The sequence below is a fragment of the Diplotaxodon limnothrissa genome, linkage group LG9 (genome assembly GCF_057381915.1).
Source record: "Diplotaxodon limnothrissa isolate DT_005_m linkage group LG9, D_limnothrissa_male_GT1.1, whole genome shotgun sequence".
Classification (NCBI taxonomy): domain Eukaryota; kingdom Metazoa; phylum Chordata; class Actinopteri; order Cichliformes; family Cichlidae; genus Diplotaxodon; species Diplotaxodon limnothrissa.
The window spans coordinates 31,215,679-31,243,447 of NC_140604.1; the positions used below are offsets into that span (position 1 = coordinate 31,215,679).

Below are 27,769 nucleotides of genomic sequence, written 5' to 3' on the forward strand. Positions count from 1 at the left end.
AGTTGCCCACCCAGGGAAGCTAAATATTTGTTCTTTGTGTTCTCAAATGAACATATGAGACACTTCAGTGCAGTGTGGAGTCTAACAAAGATCTGTTTTGTGTCCCAGCTGATCAGCAGAAGGAGAAGAGTCTGACGGAGCAGCAGAGGAACAACAGCTACTTGGACTCAGCTCAGCCACTGCAGAGAAAACAATGAGCTCAACACAGAAGGTGACAGAAACTAGTGTTAAGAAATACTCCATTAAAAGCTGAAGTACCGATATATGTTTTATGCTAAACTAACTGAACCTTGTGCTAGGGCTGCACGATTTTTTGGCTTAGAATTGAGATCACGATTCTCTCACGATTCTCTTTTCCAGTATAAATATTTATTGCGCTTATTAACTGCACATCAACTTCGTAACAGTTGAGACTGAACATAAAAACAATAAATAAACATAAAAACAACAAATGTCTCACATTTTGTCGTTGCCACAAAATGTTGTACTGCTTGAAATTCCATCTCCACCGTTGCTCGACACTGCGTGTATAGAGCAGGCAGTGCAACAATAGAAAAATTGTTGTGGGACGGCACTGTATAGCGTTTGTCTAGGGTGTTGATCATTTTCCTAAATCCCTCGTTTTGCACAGTGTTGATGGGAGCCATATCTTTGGTCAGGTGATAAGTAATAGCCTCCGTAATTTCTTTGTGCCTGCGGAAGTTCGACGTGTATAGGGAAGCGCTGTATAAGGTTCCCGTTATTGATGTTTGGGTGGTTGACTGGGACGGATTTTCTCCTGTCACTTTCTCGTCATCCCTGACGTGCTCTCCGCTGTTTTTTCCCTGCTAATTTTAGCATCACACGGCACAGCTTCTGTATCACGTGGTATAAGGCTCCGCCCTTGTCATTTGTTGAGCAGGAAGAGTGAGCGCTTGTTTTCATGCAGATTACGTCCCGGATCAAAATGCGGTACAATCGTCGTCGTCGTCGTCATCTTTTTTTTTTTTTTAAATCGTTGTCATTTGGAAATGAGATCGCACATAAGTATGAATCGAGATCGCGATTTTCTAACGATTAATCGTGCAGCCCTACCTTGTGCTATATTAATGTAATGTAATAATAATGTAATAATACAATGCAGTAAACAGTAAACTTACCTGCTTATCCTGCACTAACCTGCAGAGGATTTTTACAGCAGTCTTTAAATCACACTGAGACAAAATGCACATAAAGAGTTTTGTGTTTGCTGATATTTGTTGAGCTGATAGAAACGCTGCCACATAAAAAATATTACTCCATTTTTTCTTTGTTGTCTTTGTATTGCTAGATGTTGAAATACCGCGACTGCACCTTATCAGCACCTGCAGTCGTTCAGGTTTTGTGCCAAAAAACAAACACCGGCCCAATTTAACCCCTGACTAAAGCACACAGTTTTGCCTCTTTCATCTCTCATGATTAGTACATTATCATGATTGGATTTCACATGTTACTGTTTAGGTTCAAATCAATTTGATCTTTGATACCTGCAGTGATGAAATAACTCCCCTCAAATGCCTTAAACCAGAAGTAACAAGCCTATTTTGAAAAAGTAAGGAGTAGAAAATACAGATATAATTTTTTTAATGTAGAGAGTAAAAGTAAAAAAAAAACCCCTCAGGTTACAATCAGACTCTGACATCATCCTGCACTGAACCAAGCTAGTAACTGTTACATTTGATTCATTATCATTGAATAAATTAGACAATTACAGAATTATATAATAAGAATCAGCAACAGGAAATATAAAAAAGTACAGACCTGGTAAACATTTATTACTATTCTGAGTGTGTTAGCATTAATATTTGTGTACAAGCAGGAGGGATGGGCATGATTTTAGAGTGTTTACAGTCATTAATTATCTTTAACAGCAGGTTGGATGTAATGTGTTACTACTACCAGTAGGTGGGGATAAGAGACCTTTAAGGTGTTTGGTGCCACATTCCACCTTCAGGATTAAAACTAGTGTTAATGGAGGGAGTTTGAAGCTTCAGTTTGTTTAATGACTGCATTTCACTTACTGCCTCTGTTTGTATCTCTGTCACTGCAGGACCAACGTGGACCGAGAAGTCAGCGCTCTCAGGAGGCCGACAAACCTCACAGAAGAAAGAGAGAGAAAAAATACACCTGTAACGAGTGTGGGAATGGTTTTACTTTGAAGTTTAAACTAAAACAACATCAGCTCATCCACACTGGAGAGAGACCGTTCAGCTGTGACTTGTGTGGAAAGTCGTTTTCCTGGAAGAAAGCCCTAAAAACACACCAAGTCATCCACAGTGGAGTTAAAGCGTACAGCTGTGATCAGTGCGGCAAAGCTTTTACTCAAAAGATCAGCTTACAGAGACATCTAGTTACCCACTCTGGAGTTAAGGCATACAGCTGTGACTTCTGTGGAAAAACCTTCAGCCAGCTACGGAGCCGAAATATACACCTACGCATTCACTCCGGAGAAGATGTGTACTGGTGTGATCAGTGTGGCAAATACTTTACAACAGACACACACTTACAAAGCCACATGTTTACCCACACTGAGGAGAGACCTTATCAATGTGACCTGTGTGAGAAGACTTTTAAAACTCCACAGTACCTGAGAAAACACCAACAGATCCACACCAGAAAGAGACTCTACAAGTGCAGTTACTGTGAGGTATGTATTTTTATTTTATTCTTGTAAGTTCAGTCTGACTGTTTGGAACAAGCCTGCTCATTAAATTGTGTTAGCATGTTAGCACTTCTACTGCACCGAAGAGTAGCTCTGAGCCATTATTCAGAGTTTCATTTCACTTATGATTTTTGTTTACACGATCATGAAAAACTAAAAATGCTGAAAATTGATATGTTGCTGTTATTTAATCTTCAGGCAGCTTCGTGGTATATCATGGTGTTATTTCTGTATAAATGGCCTTTGGTTTACAGCAGCTCATTCCTCTGTCAGGTGTAAATGGAATAAAATAAAACATAAATTAAGTACAAAACCAAACCATTCAGTAATCTTCTGATATGGTTAACAAAGTTGTATCGTTACGTAATGTTTCGTAGTATTGTAGCTGTAGTATTATTGCTTTCATATAGCTTTAGTACTTTTAGTGTTAAAATAGCCATTTAATGTTATAATTGCAGTGTCATTGGGGGTAATAGTGTTTTTTTGTGTCCCAGTCAGCTGAGTGTTATAACTGCACAATTACAGTGTTTTTAATGCAGTATTAAATTAGTATTATTGCAGTGTTACAGTAGTTTAGCACTATGTTCCATCTTGGGACCCCCTCTGTTTAACATTTACATGCTCCCACTGGCACAGATTATAAAGAACAACAAAATAAACTACCACAGCTATGCAGATGACACACAAATATATATCACAATGTCACCAGGAGACCGAGGCCCTGTACAGGCTCTTGGTAAATGCATTGAGGAAATTAATGACTGGTTGTGCCACAATTTTCTCCAACTAAACAAAAACAAAATTGAAGTAATAGTCTTTGGCGCCAAAGAAAAACGATTACAGGTCACCAGAGAACTTCAATCTATACATCTAAAAACCACAAACCAGGCGAGAAATTTGGGTGTAGTGATGGATGCAGACCTAAACTTAGAAAAACACATTAAGACAATAACAAAGTCAGCTTACTATCACCTCAAGAATATTTCAAGGATAAAAGATCTGATGTCTCAACAGGACCTGGAAAAACTAGTCCATGCATTCATTTTTAGTAGGCTTAATTACTGTAACAGCATCTTTACAGATCTATCTAAAAAATCAGTCAGACAACTACAGCTCATTCAGAACTCTGCTGCTCGAGTCCTCACTAAGACCAAAAAAGTGGACCACATCAGTCCAGCTCTGAGGTCTTTACACTGGCTGCCTGTCCGTCAGAGGATAGACTTTAAAGTTCTGATGCTGGCCTATAAAGCGCTGAATGGTTTAGGACCAAAATACATCAGTGACCTCCTAACCCAGTATGAACCTTCCAGATCCCTCAGGTCATCTGGATCCGGTCTTTTATCAGTTCCCAGAGTCAGAACCAGACACGGAGAAGCTGCATTCAGCTTTTATGCTCCTTATATCTGGAACAAACTCCCAGAAAGCCTCAGATCAGCTGAGACACTCAGTTTATTTAAATCCAGGTTGAAGACTCACCTATTCTCAGCTGCATTTGAATAAAGCACCAAATCCACACTTTTAAGCTTAAATTTCAAAACTTACACTAACTACTGATCTTATCTATTTCTGATTTTATCTGTTTTGATTTTATATACTGTTTTGTTTGTTTGTTAATTAGTTAAGCTTAAATTTTAAAACTTACATTAACTACTGATTTTATCTACTGTTCTGATTTTATCTGTTTTGATTTTATATACTGTTTTGTTTGTTTGTTTGTTTGTTTGTTTGTTAAGTGGGATTAGAGCTCTGGGTAGCTCCCCAGCTGGGTCTAGACTGGGTCTAGAGAGTATTTTAAATTCAGGGAATTTAAAATAGAAAGTAGCTCGTCCACAGAAGGACTGGTAGCTCCCCTTACGATAAGTGTCGAACAGGTCGCGCGAACAGGTGTGAAATGTGTGTGTTTAGTTAGTTTGTTTGTTTGCTTGTTTTAATCAATTTTAAATCATGCTTTTTATTTGTTTTTGTTTCTAATGTCTCTGTAAAGCACTTTGAATCACCTTGTTGTTGAATTGTGCTATACAAATAAATTTGCCTTGCCTATGTGGGTACTAGGGGTGGGGAAAAAAAATCGATACTGCGTAGTATCACGATATTTTGTTTGCTAATAATGTTCGGAGCCGGTAGCTGGCGCAAAAAGATATTTCTTGGCCAGGAGGCTCAGTGCTGGAAAAGCAACTTCATGTTCCCACCATTTGAGAGGGTCAGCATCACTCTCTACACAAACTGACAACAGGTAGCTAGAAAATTCGATTGCTTCCCTTTTTGTGAAACCAGTGTTGGTGGCTGTGCTGTGCTGGAAGAAGCTTGCCAGTGATCTCTTTTTTTTAGCTGTGTGTCCTACTGCTGCTTCTTCTCGGTCTGCAGACTCAGGCACGGCTGGATCAGTCAGCTCAGACAAACACGTACCCTGATAGCTGAGCAGAGACTCTGCCTCCAAGATGAGTTTATGTTTTAGTGCATTAATCTTCTCACTAGGGATGTATTTCGCCCTGAACCGTGGATCCACAAAAGAAGCCATGTCCAACAGGTCACTGGTGGATGGATCTGCATATTTATTGTTGAGGTAATCCACAATGCGGGTCTTGATGGATTTACACAGCTCACTATCCTCCTCTCCAGGTGCCAGGAGACTAGTGTTAAACAGGTGTAGCACAGGTCTGACATAGGACAAGGTCACATACTTCTCTCCTGAAAGTGCATCAGTGAAGTCCTGACAGGGTTTGAGAGCTTTCTGAACTGCATCCAGGACCTCTATGCCCTGCCAAGTAGGGACTAGAGGTCTGGTTTTCATGTCGACAGAGAGGACTTTAGAAAGTGCTCTTTGCTGCTCCAGAACTCTCTCTATCATGAGAAGCCTTGATCCCCAGCGAGTTGTTGCCTCTGTGAGTAGCTGGTGACTTGGAAGACCCACCTGTATTTGCACTTCAGCCAGCTCTCTTCTCTTCCTCCAGCTGTAGGAGAAGCTGCTGACGACTTTCTTACACAGAGAAATAGCCCGGGTAATGTGAGCATCATCCATAGCATGTCCTGTGACACACAAAATACAAACTTTTAAAATCACTTTAATTGTTATGTTAAGATGCAAATCACTCAAAGGCAAATTAACATCCATCTCAGTTGTATAGAATGTGATGCATAAGACTTAACAATATTTGCAAAATGTGTCGTGTATTGTATAACCTAGAAATGGTTCTAGTTAAACTATCTTGGTAAAATCACCAGATCACCAAATGATTAGAACATGTATTTTTTTTTTTTTTTTTTTAAACACCTTTTAATCTCACTATGTATTTAAAAATGTATCCCTGTCTTGTCTCAGCTGTGGTCCTCATTTAGTGTCACAACTCAATCTAATACAAAGACAAATACACCCCAATACGTTTATTGGATTTAATAGGGATAGTTTATTTATTTATTCAACTAACTTTCGATTTCTAAGTGATAGATGTATATGCTGGCTATGACTTATAAAAATATTTGTCTTGTGGTCCATAGGCATGTTTAGCTCTACAAGAGACTCTATACACTTTTCATTTATTAGCGTTTTTTTTTTCAAATCAACAAATTCAGTATTGCACTTACCAATGGCCAGATGAAGCCTGTGACCAAAACACTGGATCCTCGGCCACTTGTTCAGTTGAACCGCCTTGACAATATTAGCCCTGTTGTCAGCTGTTATAGCAACCAGTCCTGTCGGGTTGAGCTTCCAGGTTTTGAGCACATCCTGCAGGGCTTCAGCTATATGCTCTCCGGTGTGGTCTTGAGGAAAGTAGCTGGTCTGGAGACAGGCAGTTTTCAGTTCCCAGTCTTCCATGAAATCTATAGTCACACTCATATATGGCTCGCACGTCCTGCTGGACCACATGTCGGTTGTCAGTGCGAAGTGAGACACTTTGGTGAGCTGGGCAGCGAGACTCTGTCTAACTTCAGTATACATTTTTGGCAGTGCTTCTCTGGTGAAGTATTTCCGGCTAGGTAACTGGTATCTTCGGTCAAGAGTTTTTAGCAGCTGTATAAAGCCCTCTTGTTCCACATTTGAGATGGGGACCATGTCTTTAGCTATATGATAGGCCACTGCTTTAGTAATTTCCCCCCACAGCACGAGTATATGAGTGTTGTAAGGTGGTCTGTTTCACGGCAGGAACCTCGGAAGACGAAAGGTTTTTAAGCAAATCTGAGACCAGAAGTTTAGGTCTAAGTTAACTGATAAATCCGCTTCCCATTTTGCAATAGGAAGTGATATTGATTCATCTGTTTTAGAAAGCATTCAGTATATTTTGGATAGTAATTTGGGGGGTTTAAGAGTAAGAAATTGAACCACACTTGGTGGTGTTTGTAGTTCAACTTGACCCGGTTTAAATTTCTTTTTTACTATGGATTTAATTTGTTGATATTCTAAAAATCTTTTCTTGTTGATCCCATATTGTGTAACTAGTCCGTCAAATGAAATAAATTCTGTTCCTTCTAGTATATGTTCTAAATATTTGATTCCTTTATCACTCCAATCTGAAAAGTTTATCATATTATTGTTTTGTAATATGTCAGGGTTGTTCCAGATAGGTGTACGTTTGCATGGGATTAATGAAGACGCCGTCAATTTTAGAAACTCCCACCATGCTGTCAGAGAAGAGCTGATGTTGATGCTTTTAAAGCATTCATGTCGTTGGATGTTTGAGCTGATAAATGGTAGGTCTGAGATCTCTAGATTATTGCAGAGTGCTTGTTCTACATCTAGCCAAGGTTCATCTAAGAGGGTGTGTTTTAGCCATCCTGAGATAAACTGAAGCCTGTTGGCTAAGAAGTAGTGCTGAAAGTTAGGCAGTTCTAGTCCTCCTTTATCCTTGGTCTTTTGTAGTGTTTTTAAGCTTATACGTGGGGGTTTATTTTTCCAAAGGAATTTGGACATACATGAATCTAAAGATCTGAACCAATCTTGTGGCGGTTTAGTTGGGATCATTGAGAATAAATAATTTATTTTTGGTAAGACCATCATTTTTATAGCGGCAACCCTTCCCATGAGTGATATGGGTAGACATTTCCATCTAGCCAGATCATCTTCTACCTTCTTTAAAAGTGGGATATGGTTTAATTTAGTTAGATCTGCAAGCTTGGGAGAAACATTAATACCTAAATATTTTATATTTCCCGATTGCAGTGGTGTAGAAGAGGAATTATGGAAGGAGCAATTAATCGGTAGGACTGTAGATTTTGACCAGTTAATTGAGTAATCTGATATTCTTGCAAAAGAGTTTATCAATTCAATCACCCCAGAGATATTGGTTTGTGAATTTTGGAGAAAGAGTAACACATCATCCACATAAAGGCTGATTTTATGTTCCACGTTCTTGCATTTTATGCCCTTAATTACTGAATTCTGTCTAATTGCTGCTGCTAGTGGTTCAATAAAAATTGCAAATAGTGAAGGGGAGAGTGGGCATCCCTGCCTGGTGCCCCTCAAGAGACAGAAGCTGGAGGATGTCTGGTCATTTGTTCTGACACAAGCTGTTGGGGAATTATATAATATTTTTAACCAGTTTATGAAAGAGGATCCAAAACCAAATTTGTGTAAAGTTGCAAATAGAAATTTCCAGTTAACTCTGTCAAATGCTTTTTCTGCGTCTAAAGAGAATATTGTAGTTTCTAGGTTTTTACTGTATGAGTAGTCTATCAAATTAAGTAATCTACGTGTATTTGTTGATGAGTATGGAACGCCAGGACTGCCATAATGAATTAATTAAATACACCATTAAATAATTAATTAAATGTGGCAATAATTAATTAAAATTGGAATTAATTAATTAAATAAATAGTTATGACACATGTAATTAATTAATTATTGACACATTTAATTAATTATTTATGTATTTCACATTTTAATTAATTATTGACACATGTAATTAATTAATTATTGACACATTTAATTAATTATGTATTTCACATTTTAATTAATTATTGACACATTTCATTAATTATTGACACATTTAATTAATTATTTAATGATATATTTATGTATTTCATTTTGGCAGTCCTGGCGCCTGGCTCTCGTCATGAAATAATTTTATCTGTCAGCCTCACCCATCAAACTCAGGGGGCGGGGTTAACGCTGCCCATGCAGCTTCTCTAACATTTGATTGGTTGCCGTGCAAAGTAAGTCAAAACAGGTCGATCCTGGAAAAACGATTGCTTGTGTAGACTTGGGGCAGCCAGTTATCCCAGAATGCAGATCAAATCACAAGCAGCAATGGTGGTGGTGTAGTTTTAAAATACCCCGTTTTTCTGTCACCAGCTACACTTTTAACAGTGTTTTAGCCGCGAATGTCGCGACGTATGTCTGGTCAGGTTGTCAATATAGAACATGTTTGCAAAAGTGCTCAGATGGTTTCAGAGATTTCACTAGCTCTGCTAACAGTTAGCATGCAGAGTGCACCGAGGGGGTTACGTTAACCGGTTTGTTTACATATTCCACTCTCCGTGTTCCACATGTTGCATTCGCAGATTCTCATTTTCACCGAACGATCGTCTCTTTCCGCCTGGTCTTGTGTCTCTGTGCTTCTGTAACATAAAGAACGAGCTGACATTTTTCTCACGAAACCAGCGATCAGCTCAACAGACCCTCAGTTTACCTGCATGCATCCTCCTCCTCATCTGTCAGCTGTTTAACACCTGCTGCTAATTCAAGAAACACGCCTAGTTACCTGGTGATAGTCACAGTTTAACTGGGCAGCCGGTGCTCGATATAACGCAATGTCAGCGCATTTTTCTGCACAAGATAAGTAAATATAGTGTTTTCCCCGAGCGCAGAGCTGCTGGAGCTCGTTTCCTTACAGAGCACTTTATAGGCGAACAGCTTTATCAGCGGCTGATGTCCAATCACCGGCACACAGCTTTCAAACCTCAGCTGAGTTTTAGCTCTCAGTGGTTAAACGCTGGACTTCATTCACTCAGGTTCTGTCTGTCGGGTCACGTTTACTTCGCTGTTTTATTTACAACTGAGCAAATCGGTTTGGCTGAGGTTAAAGTTATGTTTCATAACTGCATAGTTTCACAGACGTTTAATGGTTCACTGGCACATGTGTTAGACTGAACTATCATCTAAATATCATCTGTTTTTTAATAGTTATTCAACTGTATTCTAAGCACCAGCTGTCTGTTAGAATGTGATTTTTTTTCTCTCTGTGTTGGCAGAGGTATAAAAATGCGCAGGAAAATCTGACATGCATGGCGAACTTCACCGACGATATTTAGGGAGGAATAAACACACATCAAACATAAATGAACCATTTGTCTGTCTCCATAATTGAGAGAATTTTCTCTTCTTATGTCAACACTCTCTCTCTTTTTTTTTGCTTTTTTTTTGCTTTTTCGGTCATGTTATGTTTACCTGTCAAAGGCTTGTTACAAACTATGAAACACATTGTGCAGACTTCTGGATGTTAGAAGAAAACTAATACTGCTCATGAATGAGACTAAAGGCAGGAAGGTGTCCTTTAAAACTAAACATGTTAATAGGACCTCCCTATTTATATCATAGTTTATGATATAGCACGTGTATTTCAGTAATAGCCTGCTGAGGCCACTATACGTGCTGGCCTCATATCAAATGTGAAGGCAGACTGAGTCTATGTTTGACGTTTTTTATATCTAATCTTCCTTTTCAAACATTTAAACAGCAGCGAGTCTGCAGCTGAGGGAATACAAATTCAAATTGTCGGAACAGGTTTGCTCGTTTCTTGGATTCATTTGGTGATTTATTAAATGTATAACTGTTATTCTAATCTGCTGCTGAGTCTCTTACACTTTTCTTTATGCTGTATATTTTCACGTCTCTGGAATAGTTGGCAGTTAGATAGTCAGCTGGGAAACTTTGTGTTAACTCATGGAGCTGAGGATATCGTGGATATGCTGACCTCGCTGCGTGGTGTACAGAGCGAGGTCAGCATGATTAATATTCACAATAAAAATATTAGCCGAACATCATGAAGTCTGTATGTGTTTCATAGTGTCGAACAACCTTTGTACAGTTAAAGCCAGCAGTTACTACATGACGGAAACACCAACGTTATCTCTTTTATGTGTTTATACACAGGTCACGCTGATTACTGAACAAAAACCCAAAGATCAGATGTTAAACAGATTTATTTGCTCTCTCTCCTCCTTAAACATGTTTTTAATGTTAGTTATAATTCAGAATTGGCGACTGAAACACGTAGGACACATAAGAACATCAGGAAATAAAACATCGATAAATATAACCTCAGTAAAAGAAGTCAGCGGGGGTTACTACAGCTGTGTACCGGGGCCTGCGCTTTGTCGGTGGGATTGCTTGCGAGGCGAGCGGGTCTATCCCACGCTTTGCCGTGAGACTGGGCAGACATCTCCGAAATCATCGAAACACTTTTGCAAAGAGGCTGTATCTTGACAAACCGACCAGACACATGAAGATTAAACCACTACATTCTCGGCTAAAAAAATATTAAAACGGTATTTGGTAACACACAAACAGGGTTTTTCAAAGCTCAGTTCTGTTAGCTTCCACATGCCGGTTGTTGTGTGCTAGAAACAATGGCCACCAGGCCAAAGCAATGGTTTTGACTCGATCAGCGTTAACCCCGCCCCCTGAGTTTGATGGGTGAGGCTGACAGATAAAATTAGTTCATGATGAGAGCCAGGCGTCAGGACTGCCAAAATGAAATAAATAAATATATCATTAAATAATTAATGAAATGTGTCAATAATTAATGAAATGTGTCAATAATTAATTAAAATGTGAAATACATAAATAAGTAATTAAATGTGTCAATAATTAATTAATTAAATGTGTCAATAATTAATTAAAATGTGACATACATAAATAATTAATTAAATGTGTCAATAATTAATTAATTACATGTGTCATAACTATTTATTTAATTAATTAATTCCAATTTTAATTAATTATTGCCACATTTAATTAATTATTTAATGGTGTATTTAATTAATTCATTATGGCAGTCCTGGCGTTCCATAGATGAGTGCCTACCTTTTATGAAACCAGTTTGGTCAGGATGAATTAAGAGGGGGGTTATTTTCTCCAGTCTCTTTGAGAGAGCTTTGCAGATTATTTTAAGGTCTACATTTATAAGGGATATTGGACGATAGCTTGAGGGATATACAGGGTCTTTGCCTGGTTTTAGCAGGAGATTAATGTTTGCAGAATTCATATTTGATGGAAGTCTGCCCTTTTCTTTAATTTCCAACAACGTTCTGTAGAAAACTGGTGCTAGAATCGACCAGAATTCTTTGTAGAATTCTGCAGGAAAGCCATCTGGACCTGGAGCCTTATTATTGTGCATACTTATCAGGGCTTCCTGGAGTTCACCTGGTGTCAGTGGTGAATCCAGTGCCATTGCTTGAGTGTCCAATAATTTTGGAAGAGTTATGTTGTCCAAAAACTGATCAATTTCTTTTTTAGATGGGTTTATTTGTGGTGAATACAACGTTTTATAGAAATCCCTGAAAATGTTGTTTATTTGTATCGGATCATATATTGTGTTCCCAGATGAATCTTGAACAGCACATATAGTTGTTTTTTCTTTATTTATTTTTAGCTGGTTTGCTAGAAATTGACCGGATTTATTACCATGTTCATAATTTTGTAGGCGTAGTCTTTGTACTAAGAATTTTGTTTTTTTATCAATTATCTCATTTAATTCTAGTTTTGTTTTGCGTATTTTGTTCAATGTTTCCTGATCTTGGTGGGACGCGTAGGCTTCTTCTAGTGATTTGATGTTTTTTTCTAATTCCTGAATATTTTTGTTTTCTTTTTTCTTTTTATGTGATGAGAAAGAAATTATTTTACCTCTCATCACAGCTTTCCCTGCTTCCCATAGAACAGAAGCTGATGTTTCGGGAGTGTCATTATAGTTCAAATATGAAGTCCACTCTTTTTTAAAATATTTAATAAAGTCTTCATCTTTAAGTAGTGATATATTAAATCTCCAGTTTTTTCTTGGCGTAGTATTATTCTTGTGCATTAGTGTTAAAGATACAGGACCATGATCGCTGACAGCTATAGGGTGAATCTCAGTGTCTGAAATGTCGTTCAGCAGTGAGCTGCTGACCAAAAAATAATCCAGACGAGAGTAGGAGTGATGGACATGTGAGAAAAAAGTATATTCCTTACTGGTGGGGTGAAGGGAGCGCCATGCATCGCAAAGACCAAAGTCGCTCATATACTGTTTGATTATATTTGTGGACTGCCAATTACGCTGAGTTCCCGCTGTATTGAGCCTATCCATGTCTTCATTTAGTCCAAGGTTGAGGTCACCTCCAAGAACAAGTGTGCCATCTAAGTGTTCAGAGAGTGCACTGAAAAAACCGTGAAAGAATGAGGGATCATCAACATTTGGACCATATACACTTGCAATACATAGCTTTTTATCACGTATAGATAGTTTAATGATTAAGAATCTGCCCTCTGGATCTATAACTGTATCGAGTACTGTGAAATTAATATTTTTATGTATTAAAATTGCTGCTCCCCTTTGTCTAGAATTATAACAAGCTGAGAACACATTAGGAAACTCAGGTGTTTTAAGTTCATTCGAACCTCTAAGAGGTCTGTGGGTCTCTTGTAATAGGACAACATCTGCCTGTAGTTTTTTGAGTTGGTTAAATATTTTTAACCTCTTTTCTCTGGAGCCAGCTCCATTTATATTCCATGTAATGAACCTCAGTGTACCCATAGATGTTTGTGTATAACTAGGGATGTATGCTGTGTGCATTGCTTAGACAGGTGGAGAGAATATGTCACTTGTTCATAAATAAAGAGAAGGAGAGAGAGAAAAAATGTGTGGCGAGATGCTCCCTGAGTCTGACTTTGTGTATGCATAGTTACTAATATGAGTAGGCTTGGCTTAAGTGTGTGTGTATCTTATATGACTGTGTGCGCTGTCTGACTGATGTAAATGTGCTGCCGTTGAGCGCATGGTGCGTATGTGTCGAAATAAAGGATGTTTGTGGATGAGTGTCGAAGCAGGTGATCGAGGCAGTGAAAGGAATAAAGAAAGAAACCAAGGACAGGGGTGAGCAGCATAAAACCAAGAGGGGGAAAAGAGAGGAGGAAAAAAAAAAAAAAAACGAGAAGAAAAAAAAAACAGAAACAAAACGTAAACATTCCAATTAAATCACTGACGGAGAGTGACGGTGTTAATTCTGCTATGAAATCACACTTTAAGATGCGATTTGATACTGGTAAGTTAAACAGATGTTAATGCAAGTTAGTGTGAGTGGATAGGGAAATGGTGTAGCTGATTCTTATCTGGTGTGAGGTTAATACAGCCACGGAGTGATGTTGGGGTCGCGGTGGAGCTGTCCGTCCACGTACAGCCGGTCCACAGCGATGACAGCGCGGGAGCCCTTCTGGATGAAGCCGCGTCGGATTGGGAAGAGGACCCTGCGTCGTTCCAAGATCTCTTTGGGGAACTGGTCGTTCACGCTGAAGTCCGTTCCTTTTAATTCCCTGCCGCGGCTTTTCACATGTTGCTTTTGTTTGAAGTGGCCGAATTTGGCCACGATAGGACGTGGTCTCCCGGCCGTAGCCCGAATGGGGCCGAGGCGATGTACCCGATCGAAGACGATGTTCTTCACAGTGTCCTCCGGCAGCTTCAGGTGGGTTTTGATGAAGCTTTTTACCGTGGTCTCCGCGTCCTCTCCAGCGGCTTCTGGAATACCAGAAAATACCAGATTATCACGCATGCTACGAGCTTGTAGATCGATAACTGTTTCTTTTATTTTTTTATTTTCTCTATTGAGCTGGGTAACATTATCTGTGAGACATTTCACCGACTCCCTTAGCGTGGCATTTTCAGCAGCAAGCGTTTCCACCTGCTGCTGGCTGTACTCCAGGGATTCTCGCAAGCATTTAAATTCTCGGTGAAGAATCTCCACCAAGGACAGCCTTGCGTCGAAACTGGACAATCGCTTGTCGATTGACTCCAATATGTCGGCAATATCTTTGCCGGCTGGCGATGTTGAGCCGGGGGAATCTGCCGGGCGTTGTCTTTTCGACGACGGCGTCTCAGCTTTGGCCGGGGAAGCTGCACACGGGGTCTTCTTCATCACGAGATCCTGAAAGCACTGATCGATGTAATCTTGGAGAGTCTCTAAACTCTCCTCGTTGTTCTCCAGGGTGTTGGAGATTATTTAGACAAATAGTGTTAGTTATAAGACAATTGATAAGTGTATTTGGTAATGCTGAAGCTTAAATGAATTTGTTCAAATCTAAACTACCATTTGCTTTAATTTTCCGCCAAAATCTCCGGCGTCTGACGTCAGTTACAACATGAGTCGCTTACCTTGTCCGTCACTTCCGTCACTTACTCACCTGCTCCGTCACTTACTCACCTATCCTCCTTACTCACCTATCCTCCTTACTCACCCCTGGCATCGTTGCCCACCTCTCAATTTTAAATACACGTAGACATTGAGGGCTAGCAGGAGGGACCATGCGCTTACCTGCTGCTCTCTGGCAGGTAGCTCCAAGCCCTCCTGGGTTTTAAATGCACCTTAGAACACACATGCATCAACATTACAATGAGCGGGTGGAGGGAGGTTCGGAGTCTTCTCTCACCCCCGTTCTCTGCGACCTGCTGGAGCAGGGGGGCTAGGACTAGGAGGAGGAGTTGGCCGTCCGACTGCGGTCTGGAGTGTGGAGCCTTCCTGCTGCTGCGGAGTCGGGGCGGTCTGCCTCCCCCCACCGCAGGGAAAAGGGAAACACCACCTGGGTCTGGGTGCAGTTCCCCCCTCCAGGGGCGGGGGCACCTAGACCCGGTTTGTAGAGTACGCTTGGGGAGTGTGATCGTGTGTACAACGTCTCTTTATGTCTGTCTCCACGTTGGTTGAGTGTGGAGTAAGTGCATATGAGAGCATGAGGGTGGGAATGGATGTTTGTATCTGTGTGTGCCTGTATGTCTGTGTCTATATGTCAGGTTGGGTGTCAGGCGCCACCTCTCTGGGGACATCTCAGGCCCTCCAAGGTTTGGAGGCCTATCTCCCCCTACCACCACTTCCCCTGCCAGTGGCGGACCCCCTCAGACATCGGTGCGTTGGTGGTTCTTTGTGTCCGGGGATGGGCGTCCAGGTACACACCGGCTCACTCCTTGGCGGCCGCTTATCGGGGGCTGGAGCCTGGGGCTCGCTCGGGCCACTTCGGAGGTGGGGTGCCCCCGGCCTCTCGGCCTGGGGCTCGGTCACTCAGGCGCAGCTGGCTGCCGGCGGAGCTCACGGGCGCGTCACTGCAACTCCCCCTGGCTTCTGCTCCGCGGCTGCTGAGTGAGCCCTCATCTGGGACTCTCCTCAGCTCTTTCCGGGACAATGGCGCAGCTGCCCCTCTGTTGGTCTTCCTTGGTCTCTTGTGTTCTGGGGGCCTCTGGATGTCTGGAGTTTTGATCTCCTCCACACCTGCTTCACGCCCTGGAGGACGGGGCTGTGGCCCCCCCACACCCTCTAGCAGATTATTACATGAAGGAACCTTTTAAAAAAACAAAAAACAAGCGCGTCCATGCTCACAGGTGTACACACGGGTGATCACACCCACAAACTACACCCTTTTTGGCTCCTACCTCAAAGCACACTGTGTTCTGTTGATCTTATGTGCTGCACAATAATGTTTAACATTTAGTATTTACTGTCATATTCCCATATATCATTGTGATGTTGTTTATTCTATTACTCTTGTTCTCTTCTGCTTGCTTTCTTTTTTCTTTCTCAGCAGGTGATCCAGGTGATTGATATATGCATTGTTTTTTTCTCTGCCCGTTCTGTTGGTTTTTGTCTTTTGCCCTTCTCCCCCGTCCCTCTTCTCAGCTGTTTCTCTTTCCCTCTTTCTTTCTCCCCTTCTTTCCCCCAGTCACGTCTGTCCCGTATTCATTAAGTGAAAATAAAATAAACAATAAAAGGTGAATCAAATGGACCATTACGGCAAGGCTGGGATGGTCAGTTTGGTAAAGTAAATCTGTTGGGCATCTTCCTTTGCCTTTAGACAACAATTCTGATGGCAAAAGAGCCAAACGGGACAGGCCAAAAAAAAAAAAAAAAAAAAAAAAAAAAAGGAACCTCGGAAGACTTTGCGGTCTGGGCTACAGCACGCAATTTCACACACTCTTCATACTGCACTTTATGGCGCAGTTGTAAATGGTGGAAAAGATTAGTGGTGCTCGAACCTTTCGTTGCGACGCTTTTTCGACATTCTCTACAGAATACATTACAGGGAGTGCAGAATTATTAGGCAAGTTGTATTTTTGAGGAATAATTTTATTATTGAACAACAACCATGTTCTCAATGAACCCAAAAAAACTCATTAATATCAAAGCTGAATGTTTTTGGAAGTAGTTTTTAGTTTGTTTGTAGTTTTAGCTATTTTAGGGGGATATCTGTGTGTGCAGGTGACTATTACTGTGCATAATTATTAGGCAACTTAACAAAAAACAAATATGTAAAATGTAAGAACATAGAACATAAAATCAGTCTATGCGGATGATGTGTTGCTTTTTCTGCAAAACACACAAACCAACCTCTCTGAGGTAATTACTCTAATAAACTGGTTTTCAAGAGTTTCAGATTATTCAATTAACTGACCAAAATCTACAGTTCTCCCCATTAACTGCTCCTTCCATAATTCTTCCTCTGCCCCACTACAATCCGGAAATATTAAATATTTAGGTATTAATGTTTCTCCTAAGCTTTCAGACTTAACTAAATTAAACCACATCCCACTTCTAAAGAAAGTAGAAGGCAATCTGACTAGATGGAAATCTTTACCCATATCACCCATGGGAAGGGTCGCCACTATAAAAATGATGATCTTGCCAAAAATAAATTACTTGTTTTTGATGATCCCTAACAAACCATCACAAGATTGGTTCAGATCTCTGGATTCATATATTTCCAAATTCCTTTGGAAAGATAAACCCCCGCGTATCAGCTTAGAAACGCTACAAAGAACCAAGGATAGAGGACGATTAGATCTGCCTAATTTTCACCAATACTTCTTAGCCAACAGGCTTCAGTTCATCTCAGAATGGTTAAAACATACCTTCTTAGATGAGCCCTGGCTAGATGTTGAACAGGCACTATGCAAGGATCTAGAGATTTCAGACCTACCATTTATTAGCTCAAACATCAAAAGACATGAATGCTTTAAAAGTATCAACATCAGCTTTTCTCTGACAGCATGGTGGGAGTTTCTAAAAATAACGGAGTCTTCATTAATCCCATGCAAACGTACACCTATCTGGAATAACCCTGACATATTACAAAACAATAATATGATTAATTTCCCAGAATGGAGTTGTAAAGGAATTAAATACTTAGAACATATATTAGAGGGAACAGGATTTATTCCATTTGACAGACTAGTTGCACAATATGGGATCAACAAGAAAAGATTTTTAGAATATCAACAAATTAAATCCATAGTAAAAAAGAAATTTAACCTCAGTCAAGTTGAATTACAAACACCACCAAGTGCGGCACATTTCCTTACTCTTAAATCCCCCAAATTATTATCTAATATATACAGAACACTTTCTAAATTAGATGAATCAATATCCCTTCCTATTGCAAAGTGGGAAGCAGATTTATCAGTCAGCTTAGACCAAAACTTCTGGTCTCAGGTATGCTTAAAAACCTTTAAATTGATTAAAAATCCCAGTCTGCAATTAATACAATACAAAATACTACATAGAGTGCACTATACAGGTCATCGGATGTTCAAGATGGGCTTTACATCTTCCAACAACTGCTCACACTGTCAAGGCAATACACCAGACAATTACTACATTCACGCTCTTTGGTTCTGTCCACCAGTGCAGAAGTTTGGGCACGAGATATGTGAAGACTTATCAAAGTGTCTGAAATGTAAAATTCTAACCTCCCCTTTAGTATGCTTGTTGGGAAAACTGGATGAGGTCACTACAGAAACTAATACAGTCCACATGGTTTTTACTGCCCTATGCATCGCCAAGAAAACGGTCCTCATGAACTGGAAAAATAAAAATAATCTTAATTCTAGCCAATATAGAAACCTTCTAATAGATCACATTAGTCTCGATATAGCCTCTGCCACCACATTAGATCAATCCCTCTGGGCTCCTTTGATCGGCTCCATCACCTAGCGGGGGTAGGGGGTCGTGGTTTGGTCCCGCCTTAGCTACTGTGGTTGATATGGAGTTGGGACGGGCTTAGGGTGCCTGGAGGACCCCTAGAGACGTTATCCCTGGAGGGCTTAACCCGGGGGTTTTGTTCATAACCTGGTTAGTGGCTCTGGTCACTCTTAGAGGTTGTTCTCCTCGTGGCTGCGTGCAGCGGGGCTGGAGGATGGTCTGTACTGGTGGACGTAGGTTACTGGCCTGGTGGCCTGGCTGCCCTTGAGTGGATCCGGGGCAGGCGTGGGGGTTTGGGGTTCGGGGGTGCTTCGCCTCCGTGCTGGGGCTCTGGCTGGGCCTTGGGGGCTTCGGTCCTCGTCGGTGTGTCACCGAGGTTGTGAGCGGGTGGGTGCACGGGGGCTCAGCCCTGACGCAGGGGGCCTCTTGTGCATTGGCCTAACTGGGGGGCTCTTCAACTGGCGGGGAGGTTGTTCCGTTGCAGGTGGGGGAGAGACATAGGAGAGGTGGAGAATAAACTTAACCTGGGTGTCTGTTGTCTTGTGTAGTCTGGGAGACGATTGAATGTTGGGGTGCGTACAGTTTCCTCTGCGGTGGGGTAGGGTGGGCTGCCCCGGGTCCTGTGGGGCTTGGCAGTGCTACCGTAGGCCCGGTCTGGATGGACCTGGGCTCCCTTGCCTTGGTGGGTACCAGAGGACGGGGGTGCCTACTGGGGTCAGCGGGGGAGCTGGCCCTAGGGAGGGGCATCCTCCCCTCCCTCCTTTTCCTCCCCATCCCCGGCTACCTCCCTCTTCCCGCTCCACCACACTCACCCACACAGGTAGGGCCTTGGGGTGCGGGTGTGTCACGAGGGTGCAGGGGAGACATTCCCCCCCCCCCCCCTCTGTCCCCTTCTGGCCACCTGTGCCTCAATTTTATCTCACAACTTAGACATCCACATTACTTACACTCTCATAACACACACATATATATAGGGCCTTGAGGGTGGGCACGTTAACGGCCTCCAGTGGACGGTCTGTGTACTCAAACCTACCTCTGGCGCTGGTGCCCACCTCTCAATTTTAAATCCATGTAGACATTGAGGGTTCTCGGGAGGGGCCGTGCTAACTCTAGCAGCAGCACCATGCTCTCCCTTGTTTTAAATGCACTTTAGAACAACACGCAGCAACACTACACATGAGCGGGAGGAGGGAGGTATGGGGTCTTCACACACCCCCGTTCTCTGCTAGTCATCGGGGCGGGGGGGCTGGGAGGAGATGTTGGCTGTCCGATTGGCCTCCCTGCTGCTGCGGAGCCTGGGACGGTCTGCTTGCCTCCACCCCGGGGGGAAGGGTAACATCTCTTGGGTCTGGGTTCCTTACGTTGGGTGAGTGCTGAGTGTTTGTATATGTGTGCATGAGGGTGGGAATGCATGTTTGTGTCTGTGTGTGCTTGTTTGTCTGTGTCTATATGTCAGGTCGGGTCTTAGACTCCACCTCTCTGGGAACTCCCAGGCCCTCCAAGGCCTATCTCCCCTCACCACACTCCCTGCCGGTGACTGATGCCCTCAGGGGTCGGTGCATTGGTGGTTCTTGGTGTCCGGGGCTGGGCACTCAAGTATGTACTGGCTCACTCCCGGTGGCTACCTGGCGGGGCCTGGCGCCTGTTGCTCGGTCAGGCCTCCTCCGGGGTGCGGGGGGCCCTCGGGCCTCCGGCCTCTGGGCCTGCAGCTCGGTTCACTCTGGCACAGCTGGCTGCCGGCAGAGCCGGCGGGCACGCCGGTGCAGCCCCCTCTAGCTTCTGCTTGGTGGCTACTGGGTGACGCCTCGTCTGGGGATCCTCAGCCCTTCCCATGAGGGTGGCACAGATGCCCCTCCGGTGGTCCTCCTTGGGCTCTCGCACTCTGAGGCCTCTGGATGTCTGGGGCCTGGATCTCCTCCATGCCTGCTTCATGCCCTGGGGGACGGGGCTATGGCTCGCTACATCATCTTGCAGACCATTACATGTGGAAACCATTTGAATACAAGCGCGCTGATCCACACAGGTATGCACACGGATGTTCACTGCTCGTAGACTTAAATTACACCTTTCTTGGCTGCTACTTCAAAGCACATTGTGCGCTGTCTGTCCTGCGTGCTGCACAACAACATTGAATATTTAGTATTTACTGCTGTTTACACTTAGCTAGATTAATGCGATGGTGTTGTGTTTAGTATGTTGCTTTGGTTTTTTTTTTTTTTTTTGCTTGTTTTCTATTCTTCTTCTCTCAACAGGTGATCCAGGAGATTTTTTTTCCTCCCCCCCTTTCTCACTGTCCCTCTCCCCTTCCGTTTTTCTTTTCCTTCCTCTTTCTCTCTCCCTTTCCTATCCCTCACTCATGTCTCTCCCGTCTGTAACATCTGAAAATAAAATATAATAAATAATAAAAACAAAGGTCGATCAAATGGACCAATACGGCAATGCCACGATGATCCATTTGGCAAAGTAAATCCATTGGGTATCCTTGTTGGTCTTCAGACAACAATTCTGATGGCTAAAGAACCAAATGGGACAGGCAAAAAACAAAACAAAACAAAAAAACAAAAACAAAAATATACCCATTTCAATTATTTATTTTTACCAGTGAAACCAATATAACAACTCCACATTCACAAATATACATTTCTGACATTCAAAAACAAAACAAAAACAAATCAGCGACCAATATAGCCACCTTTCTTTGCAAGGACACCCAAAAGCCTGCCATCCATGGATTCTGTCAGTGTTTTGATCTGTTCACCATCAACATTGCGTGCAGCAGCAACCACAGCCTCCCAGACACTGTTCAGAGAGGTGTACTGTTTTCCCTCCTTGTAAATCTCACATTTGATGATGGACCAGTACTCCACCTCCACCTTGCTGGCATCTGAGTCGGACTGGAGCTCTCTTCCCTTTACCAATCCAGCCACGGGCCCATCCATCTGGCCCATCAAGACTCACTCTCATTTCATCAGTCCATAAAACCTTAGAAAAATCAGTCTTGAGATATTTCTTGGCCCAGTCTTGACGTTTCAGCTTGTGTGTCTTGTTCAGTGGTGGTCGTCTTTCAGCCTTTCTTACCTTGGCCATGTCTCTGAGTATTGCACACCTTGTGCTTTTGGGCACTCCAGTGATGTTGCAGCTCTGAAATATGGCCAAACTGGTGGCAAGTGGCATCTTGGCAGCTGCACGCTTGACTTTTCTCAGTTCATGGGCAGTTATTTTGCGCCTTGGTTTTTCCACACGCTTCTTGCGACCCTGTTGACTATTTTGAATGAAACGCTTGATTGTTCGATGATCACGCTTCAGAAGCTTTGCAATTTTGAGACTGCTGCATCCCTCTGCAAGATATCTCACTATTTTTAACTTTTCTGAGCCTGTCAAGTCCTTCTTTTGACCCGTTTTGCCAAAGGAAAGGAAGTTGCCTAATAATTATGCACACCTGATATAGGGTGTTGATGTCATTAGACCACACCCCTTCTCATTACAGAGATGCACATCACCTAATATGCTTAATTGGTAGTAGGCTTTCGAGCCTATACAGCTTGGAGTAAGACAACATGCATGAAGAGGATGATGTGGACAAAATACTCATTTGCCTAATAATTCTGCACTCCCTGTATTCTGCTGCTCATCTGACACTTTGAACCCGAACCATCTCCAAATAATTGAGCCATTGGATTTCTTTTTTCCGACGAGCTCCTCTTCGCTAGCTCCTGTGTCCATCTTGTTGCCAACTGGAGGTGTAGCGATGGGGGAGGGGGTTTGTGTTCAGTGAGGGTGAGAGGCGGGGCAAACAAACCCAGACGAGAGAGAGGCAAAATAGCGGCTCCACAAGTGTAATTATAACCAACATAGACTATATCGATATAAACGATATTGTCACAGCTTATGTCTTGTATAATATATCGATATTTTTAAAAAAAAAAAATCGATATATCGCCCAGCACTAACAAGGATGGAACAAATGAGATGGATATGACACACAGGATTTGCAAGGTGTGTCGTATGAAAATAAAGCTCTGGGAATACTACGAACATGAGGGCCGATCTTACACGGCACCATCCAAAAATAGCATTAACCGCGGACGGGAAAGCTAGCTTTGAATCAGCTCCACTGAAAAATCAACCAACGCTGGACACTCTTAGCTTAGCAAAGCTATCTCCCAATTCAGAGCGAGCTAAGAAAAGAACACAATCTATCACGTACTTCATCTGCAAAGACCTGCGTCCTTACAACATTGTGGAAAACGAGGGCTTTTCTTACATGATCAAGACGCTGGAACCCAGGTATGTGATACCATCACGACGTTTTTTCATGGACACAGCCGTACCCAATCTCTACATAGATGTGAAGCATAAAGTTGAGGAAAGTTTGAGCACAGCAGAAAGGGTTGCATTAACTTGCGACGCATGGACCTCGCGGGCTGTGGATTCATATGTGACTATAACAGCTCATTATCTCACAGCGGACTGGCAACTGCTGTCTTACGTTCTCCAAACTCGAACATTACATGAAAGTCACACCGGAGCGAACATTGCAAATCTCCTGCAAAATGCAGCACAGGAATGGGGGATTGCCGACAAAAATCTGGTGGTTGTCACCGACAATGCTTCTAATATGACAATTGCCACTCAGCTAGCGGGATACCTGCATGTGAAGTGTTTCGCCCATATGCTCAACCAGGCATCACAACGAGCCTTAAACCTGCCTGCAGTAGCCAGGGTCTTGGGGAGAGTGCGGCGCATAACTGGGTTTTTCAATAGAAGCACAGTGGCAAACCACGCTCTGGAGCAAAAACAGAAAATATTACAGCTCCCGACTCACAAGCTCAAGCCTGACGTCTGCACAAGATGGAACAGTGCTTATGACATGCTCCAGCGTTTCCTTGAACAACAACCTGCGATTTGTGCAGTGCTGCTGTCTCCTGAAGTCAGAAAGAGTAGCACAGATATCTTTGCTCTAAACGAGACGGATATTGGGAACACTGAAGAAATTGTCCGGGCCTTGAAGTCAATGCAAGTCGTGACTACTGTGATGTCTGAGGAAAAGAATCCTACTCTGTCTCTCGTAGCACCGCTGCTAGCACAGCTGTTGCACGACACCCAAGACAACATTGGTGACACAGCGCTGGTCAGAAACATCAAGCAAAGTATCAGTCAAGATCTTAAGAAGAGATATGCCAGCATAGTCGAGAGGAACACCCTCTACACAGCATCAGCTCTTGACCCACGCTTTAAAACCCTGCCGTTCCTGTCACTGGAGGAAAGACAGGAAACCTATGCAAGAGTGGTTGCTGAGGCTATAACCCTTCAGGTAAGCAAACATTCTGGTGTTATAATTTAAATAACTTACGTACAATATTAGTAGATCTGTGATATTTTTGTCATATTGGTAATATTCTATTTAACAATTAAATACATTAATTATAATTTGCTAACATATTACTGCATACTAAAAGATATGAAATATTTATTTTCTCCCTCTCTCTGTATGTGTGTGGGTTTTCTACAGGAAGAAAAGAGGCAGCAGCCCATGAACATCATGAGAAACCTGACGAGACTGAACAAAATCCCAGACCCCCTCTCATACCAGCCAAGATGAGGAAGTTTTGTGGGTTAACAGACTTGCTTGGTCAGACTTATGGTGATGTTGGAGCCCCACCAAAATCATTATCTGCCACAGCTGAGGAGGAGGTGAAAAGATACCAGGAGGTCATGTCACTTGCACTCACAGAAGACCCACTAAGCTGGTGGAAATCCCATGAGGAAGTCTATCCTTTCCTGGCCACGCTGGCAAAAAGATACCTTTGTATCCCAGGTACTAGTGTCTCGGCTGAAAGAGTCTTCTCAACCGCTGGAGACATCATCACAGCAAAACGGAGCACTCTGACTTCAGAGCATGTTGATCAGCTCCTTTTTCTGAGCAAGAATGCTGACATTGCTTCACTGTCCAAATGTGTTTAACTTTTTAGGGCAGCAACAAACAGGACAGTTTACTTATTTTAATTTAAGAAATGTTTTATTTTATTTAAATTTAAAACTTTTTTATTTAATGTAAAATTATATTTTGTTTTAAGCTATAATTGTACCAGATATTTACGTTCAGTTAAGTTAGTTACTAGACTGTTATACAAACCGTTCACTTTGTCAGCAATAAAACTGACTGACATGAAAGACTGAGTGTGAGACTTTATTATTAGATAAAATGAATATGGATAAAGTTTACCTTTATGGACAAAATCTGCAGTAGAAAAAAATATGTGATAAATCACAAAATATCGTATTGCAATACCCAGAATATTGCAAAAATATATATTAAAAAAAAAATCGCAATAATATCGTATCGTGAGTTAAGTATTGTGATAATATCGTATCGTGGGGTTTATGGTGATTCCCACCTCTAGTGGGTACCCTAAAAACATTAGTGTGGTAGTACTTAAGTGTAAGTGTTGCACACTTGGACAAATGACACTTCCAGGCGTGCATGAGTTCAGAATCGTTCTCTTTACTTGCTCTTTTGCAACTGCAAATACAAAACACAAGCACTTCAGTTCAGCGTAGCTGCGCTCTGCAGGCTATCTGTGCAGTAGAACACACGCGACCATTTTACATATAACTACTGAACACGTGTTAACAAAGTACTCATTTACTCAGTATTTTCCCACCAATGTTCATATTACAATATTCTGCACACTCGTATGCTCCTCCAACTAGTATTGTTGCGCATGGAGACTACCCTCTCGATCCCCTCATTTGCGATGTGACATCCCGTTTAACACCAGTTCAGGTACATCATGTAAATCACAAACTCCGACATTAGCGGTGTGTTCCATTAATGACAGTACCATACTCTAATACATTTCTCATACGTCAACATCATTCCGTTTATCAACACATAACTTGTGCTCACCTGCAAATACAAAACACAAGCACTTCAGTTCAGCGTAGCTGCGCTCTGCAGGCTATCTGTGCAGTAGAACACACAGGACCCCAAGGCTGCCCGATTCAGTGCCTGCGTGAGCCCGAAGCTGCCCGTTTCAGTGCCTGCGTGAGCACCACCCGTGGGAATCATCATTGATCAGAGTATCCTAGCTATATTGCCAGTTATCACAGTATGTGTCAGAAATAGTAATACAGAACTGAACGCATAACATAACAATGATAAGAATGCATGAGATTATGGAGGGGGGGCAATATCTATTACAATACTTCCATCTGTGCCCACCCATTACATGAGTCCCACATAAGTCAGATGTTACTATAATATTAAAGAAGTATTACTGTAGTATTATGGTGGTAGTATTGTAGTTATCGTAGCCCAGTAAACTGAGTGTGTTAATTGAAACAATTAAATATAATTGGACGTCTGCAGAGATGCTCTTTATTTCAGGCGACGTTCAGGATAAAAGTGTTGAAGGACTGACTTACACTGTCTTTGTGTCTTTGTTTAGAAGCAGAGCGACACAGATGGATCCACTTCTCAACCTTGTCATCGCTGTGGTGGTGGGAAAGACTTTCGTTGTGACATCTGTGGAAAAACTTTCAGTCAGCAAGCCGGCCTAAAAATACATCAACGTAAACACACTGGAGACAAACTGAAATACTGCAAAGAATGTGGGAGAAGCTTCCCCACATCAGGTGACTTAAAACGACACAAACTCTTTCACAGTGGTGTCAAAAAGCACCTCTGTGATCAGTGTGGGTCATCCTTCACCACTGCAGGTCACCTTAAAACACACAAACGAGTCCACACAGGAGAGAAACCATACATGTGCAGACACTGTGACAAAAGCTTCTCACGTTCAGATAATTGTAACGAGCATGAACGTACACACATGGAAGGAAACTACAGCTGTGAGCAGTGTGACAAGAGCTTCAAAAATCTCAGTTCATACTCTGCACACAAACGATCCCACGTTACTAATAAACTGTTTCACTGTTACCAATGTGCCAAAACATTCACTTCATTATCTGCTCTGTGCAAACATCAGCGGGATCACGCAGGGCTGAAATCGTTCCCATCACAGGATCAGAGTGAATCTGAAGAGAGAGAAACATCCTCTTCTGGTTTCAGAGTCCAACTTAAAACCCTGGAGATCAGGCTCCACAGAGTTCAGATAGACTCTGCTGTAAAGATCTAATGAGGCAGCTATGAATGAAAATGTTCCCGTAGTTCCATTTGAATCTTTGTAAACTGTTCTTCTGTGGTGTTTGTGTTCAGTGGTTACCTTTTTTTTCAGTGATTTCCGTTTTCTTTCTCAAAAGTTCAATGAAAAATCAGTTCCCTGTTCTTAAGTTTTTATTGAATTAATTTTGTTAAATAAAGTTAAATGAAGTTAAAAAATGTTAAATAAAGGAATAATTTAATGACAAAGATTTTGAGCCATGATGTCATTTCCTGTATTTCAGAGTAAAGACTGAAGTGACAAATGGAAACATGTTTACAGTCAGAGTCTGATGATCTGTTTTCAGTGGCACAGATGGAGGTTTATCAGAGGAGGAGACTTGGCTGTTCTCTACTCACACTGAACAGGGTTCCTGCAGCTTATGAAAAATCTGTCCTGAAAAATAAGATCTTTAAAATCTTTTATCTTTTATCAAACTTGCTGTAGGTATGAAAACTTCTGATTTTCTGTTTAAGCTGTCAAAAAGATTCATTTTGGAGAATAATCTTTTAAAGTTGTGGTTTCACTTGCTCAATTTATCAGCGTTTCCTGATACAAGGCAGGATGGATCCATGCTTTTGTTGTTTAAGACAAATTCTGGCACTAAAATCTGAGTGTTGCAGAAATTGAGACCCATCAGACCAGGCAGCATTTTTCAATCTTCTATCGTCCACTTTAGTTCAAAAATCATTTCATTTTCTATAAGAATGTCATTAAAAACCTGTGAGAGTGCTGTTTCAGTGGAATGTAAATGTTTAAAACTAGATTAAAAAACCTCCAT

General features: G+C 41.9%; 1 protein-coding gene across 1 annotated transcript; it reads left to right on the top strand.

Moving 5' to 3' along the window:
* The first annotated feature begins 134 nt into the window (after positions 1–134).
* LOC146625822 (uncharacterized) lies at positions 135–26,964 on the top strand. The gene is made up of 3 exons (XM_085363005.1): positions 135–211; positions 2,069–2,665; positions 26,275–26,964. The coding sequence occupies exons 1-3, from the start codon at positions 194–196 to the stop codon at positions 26,962–26,964; spliced, it is 1,305 nt and encodes a 434-aa protein (XP_085219131.1). The 5' UTR covers positions 135–193.
* Positions 26,965–27,769: the final 805 nt, after the last annotated feature.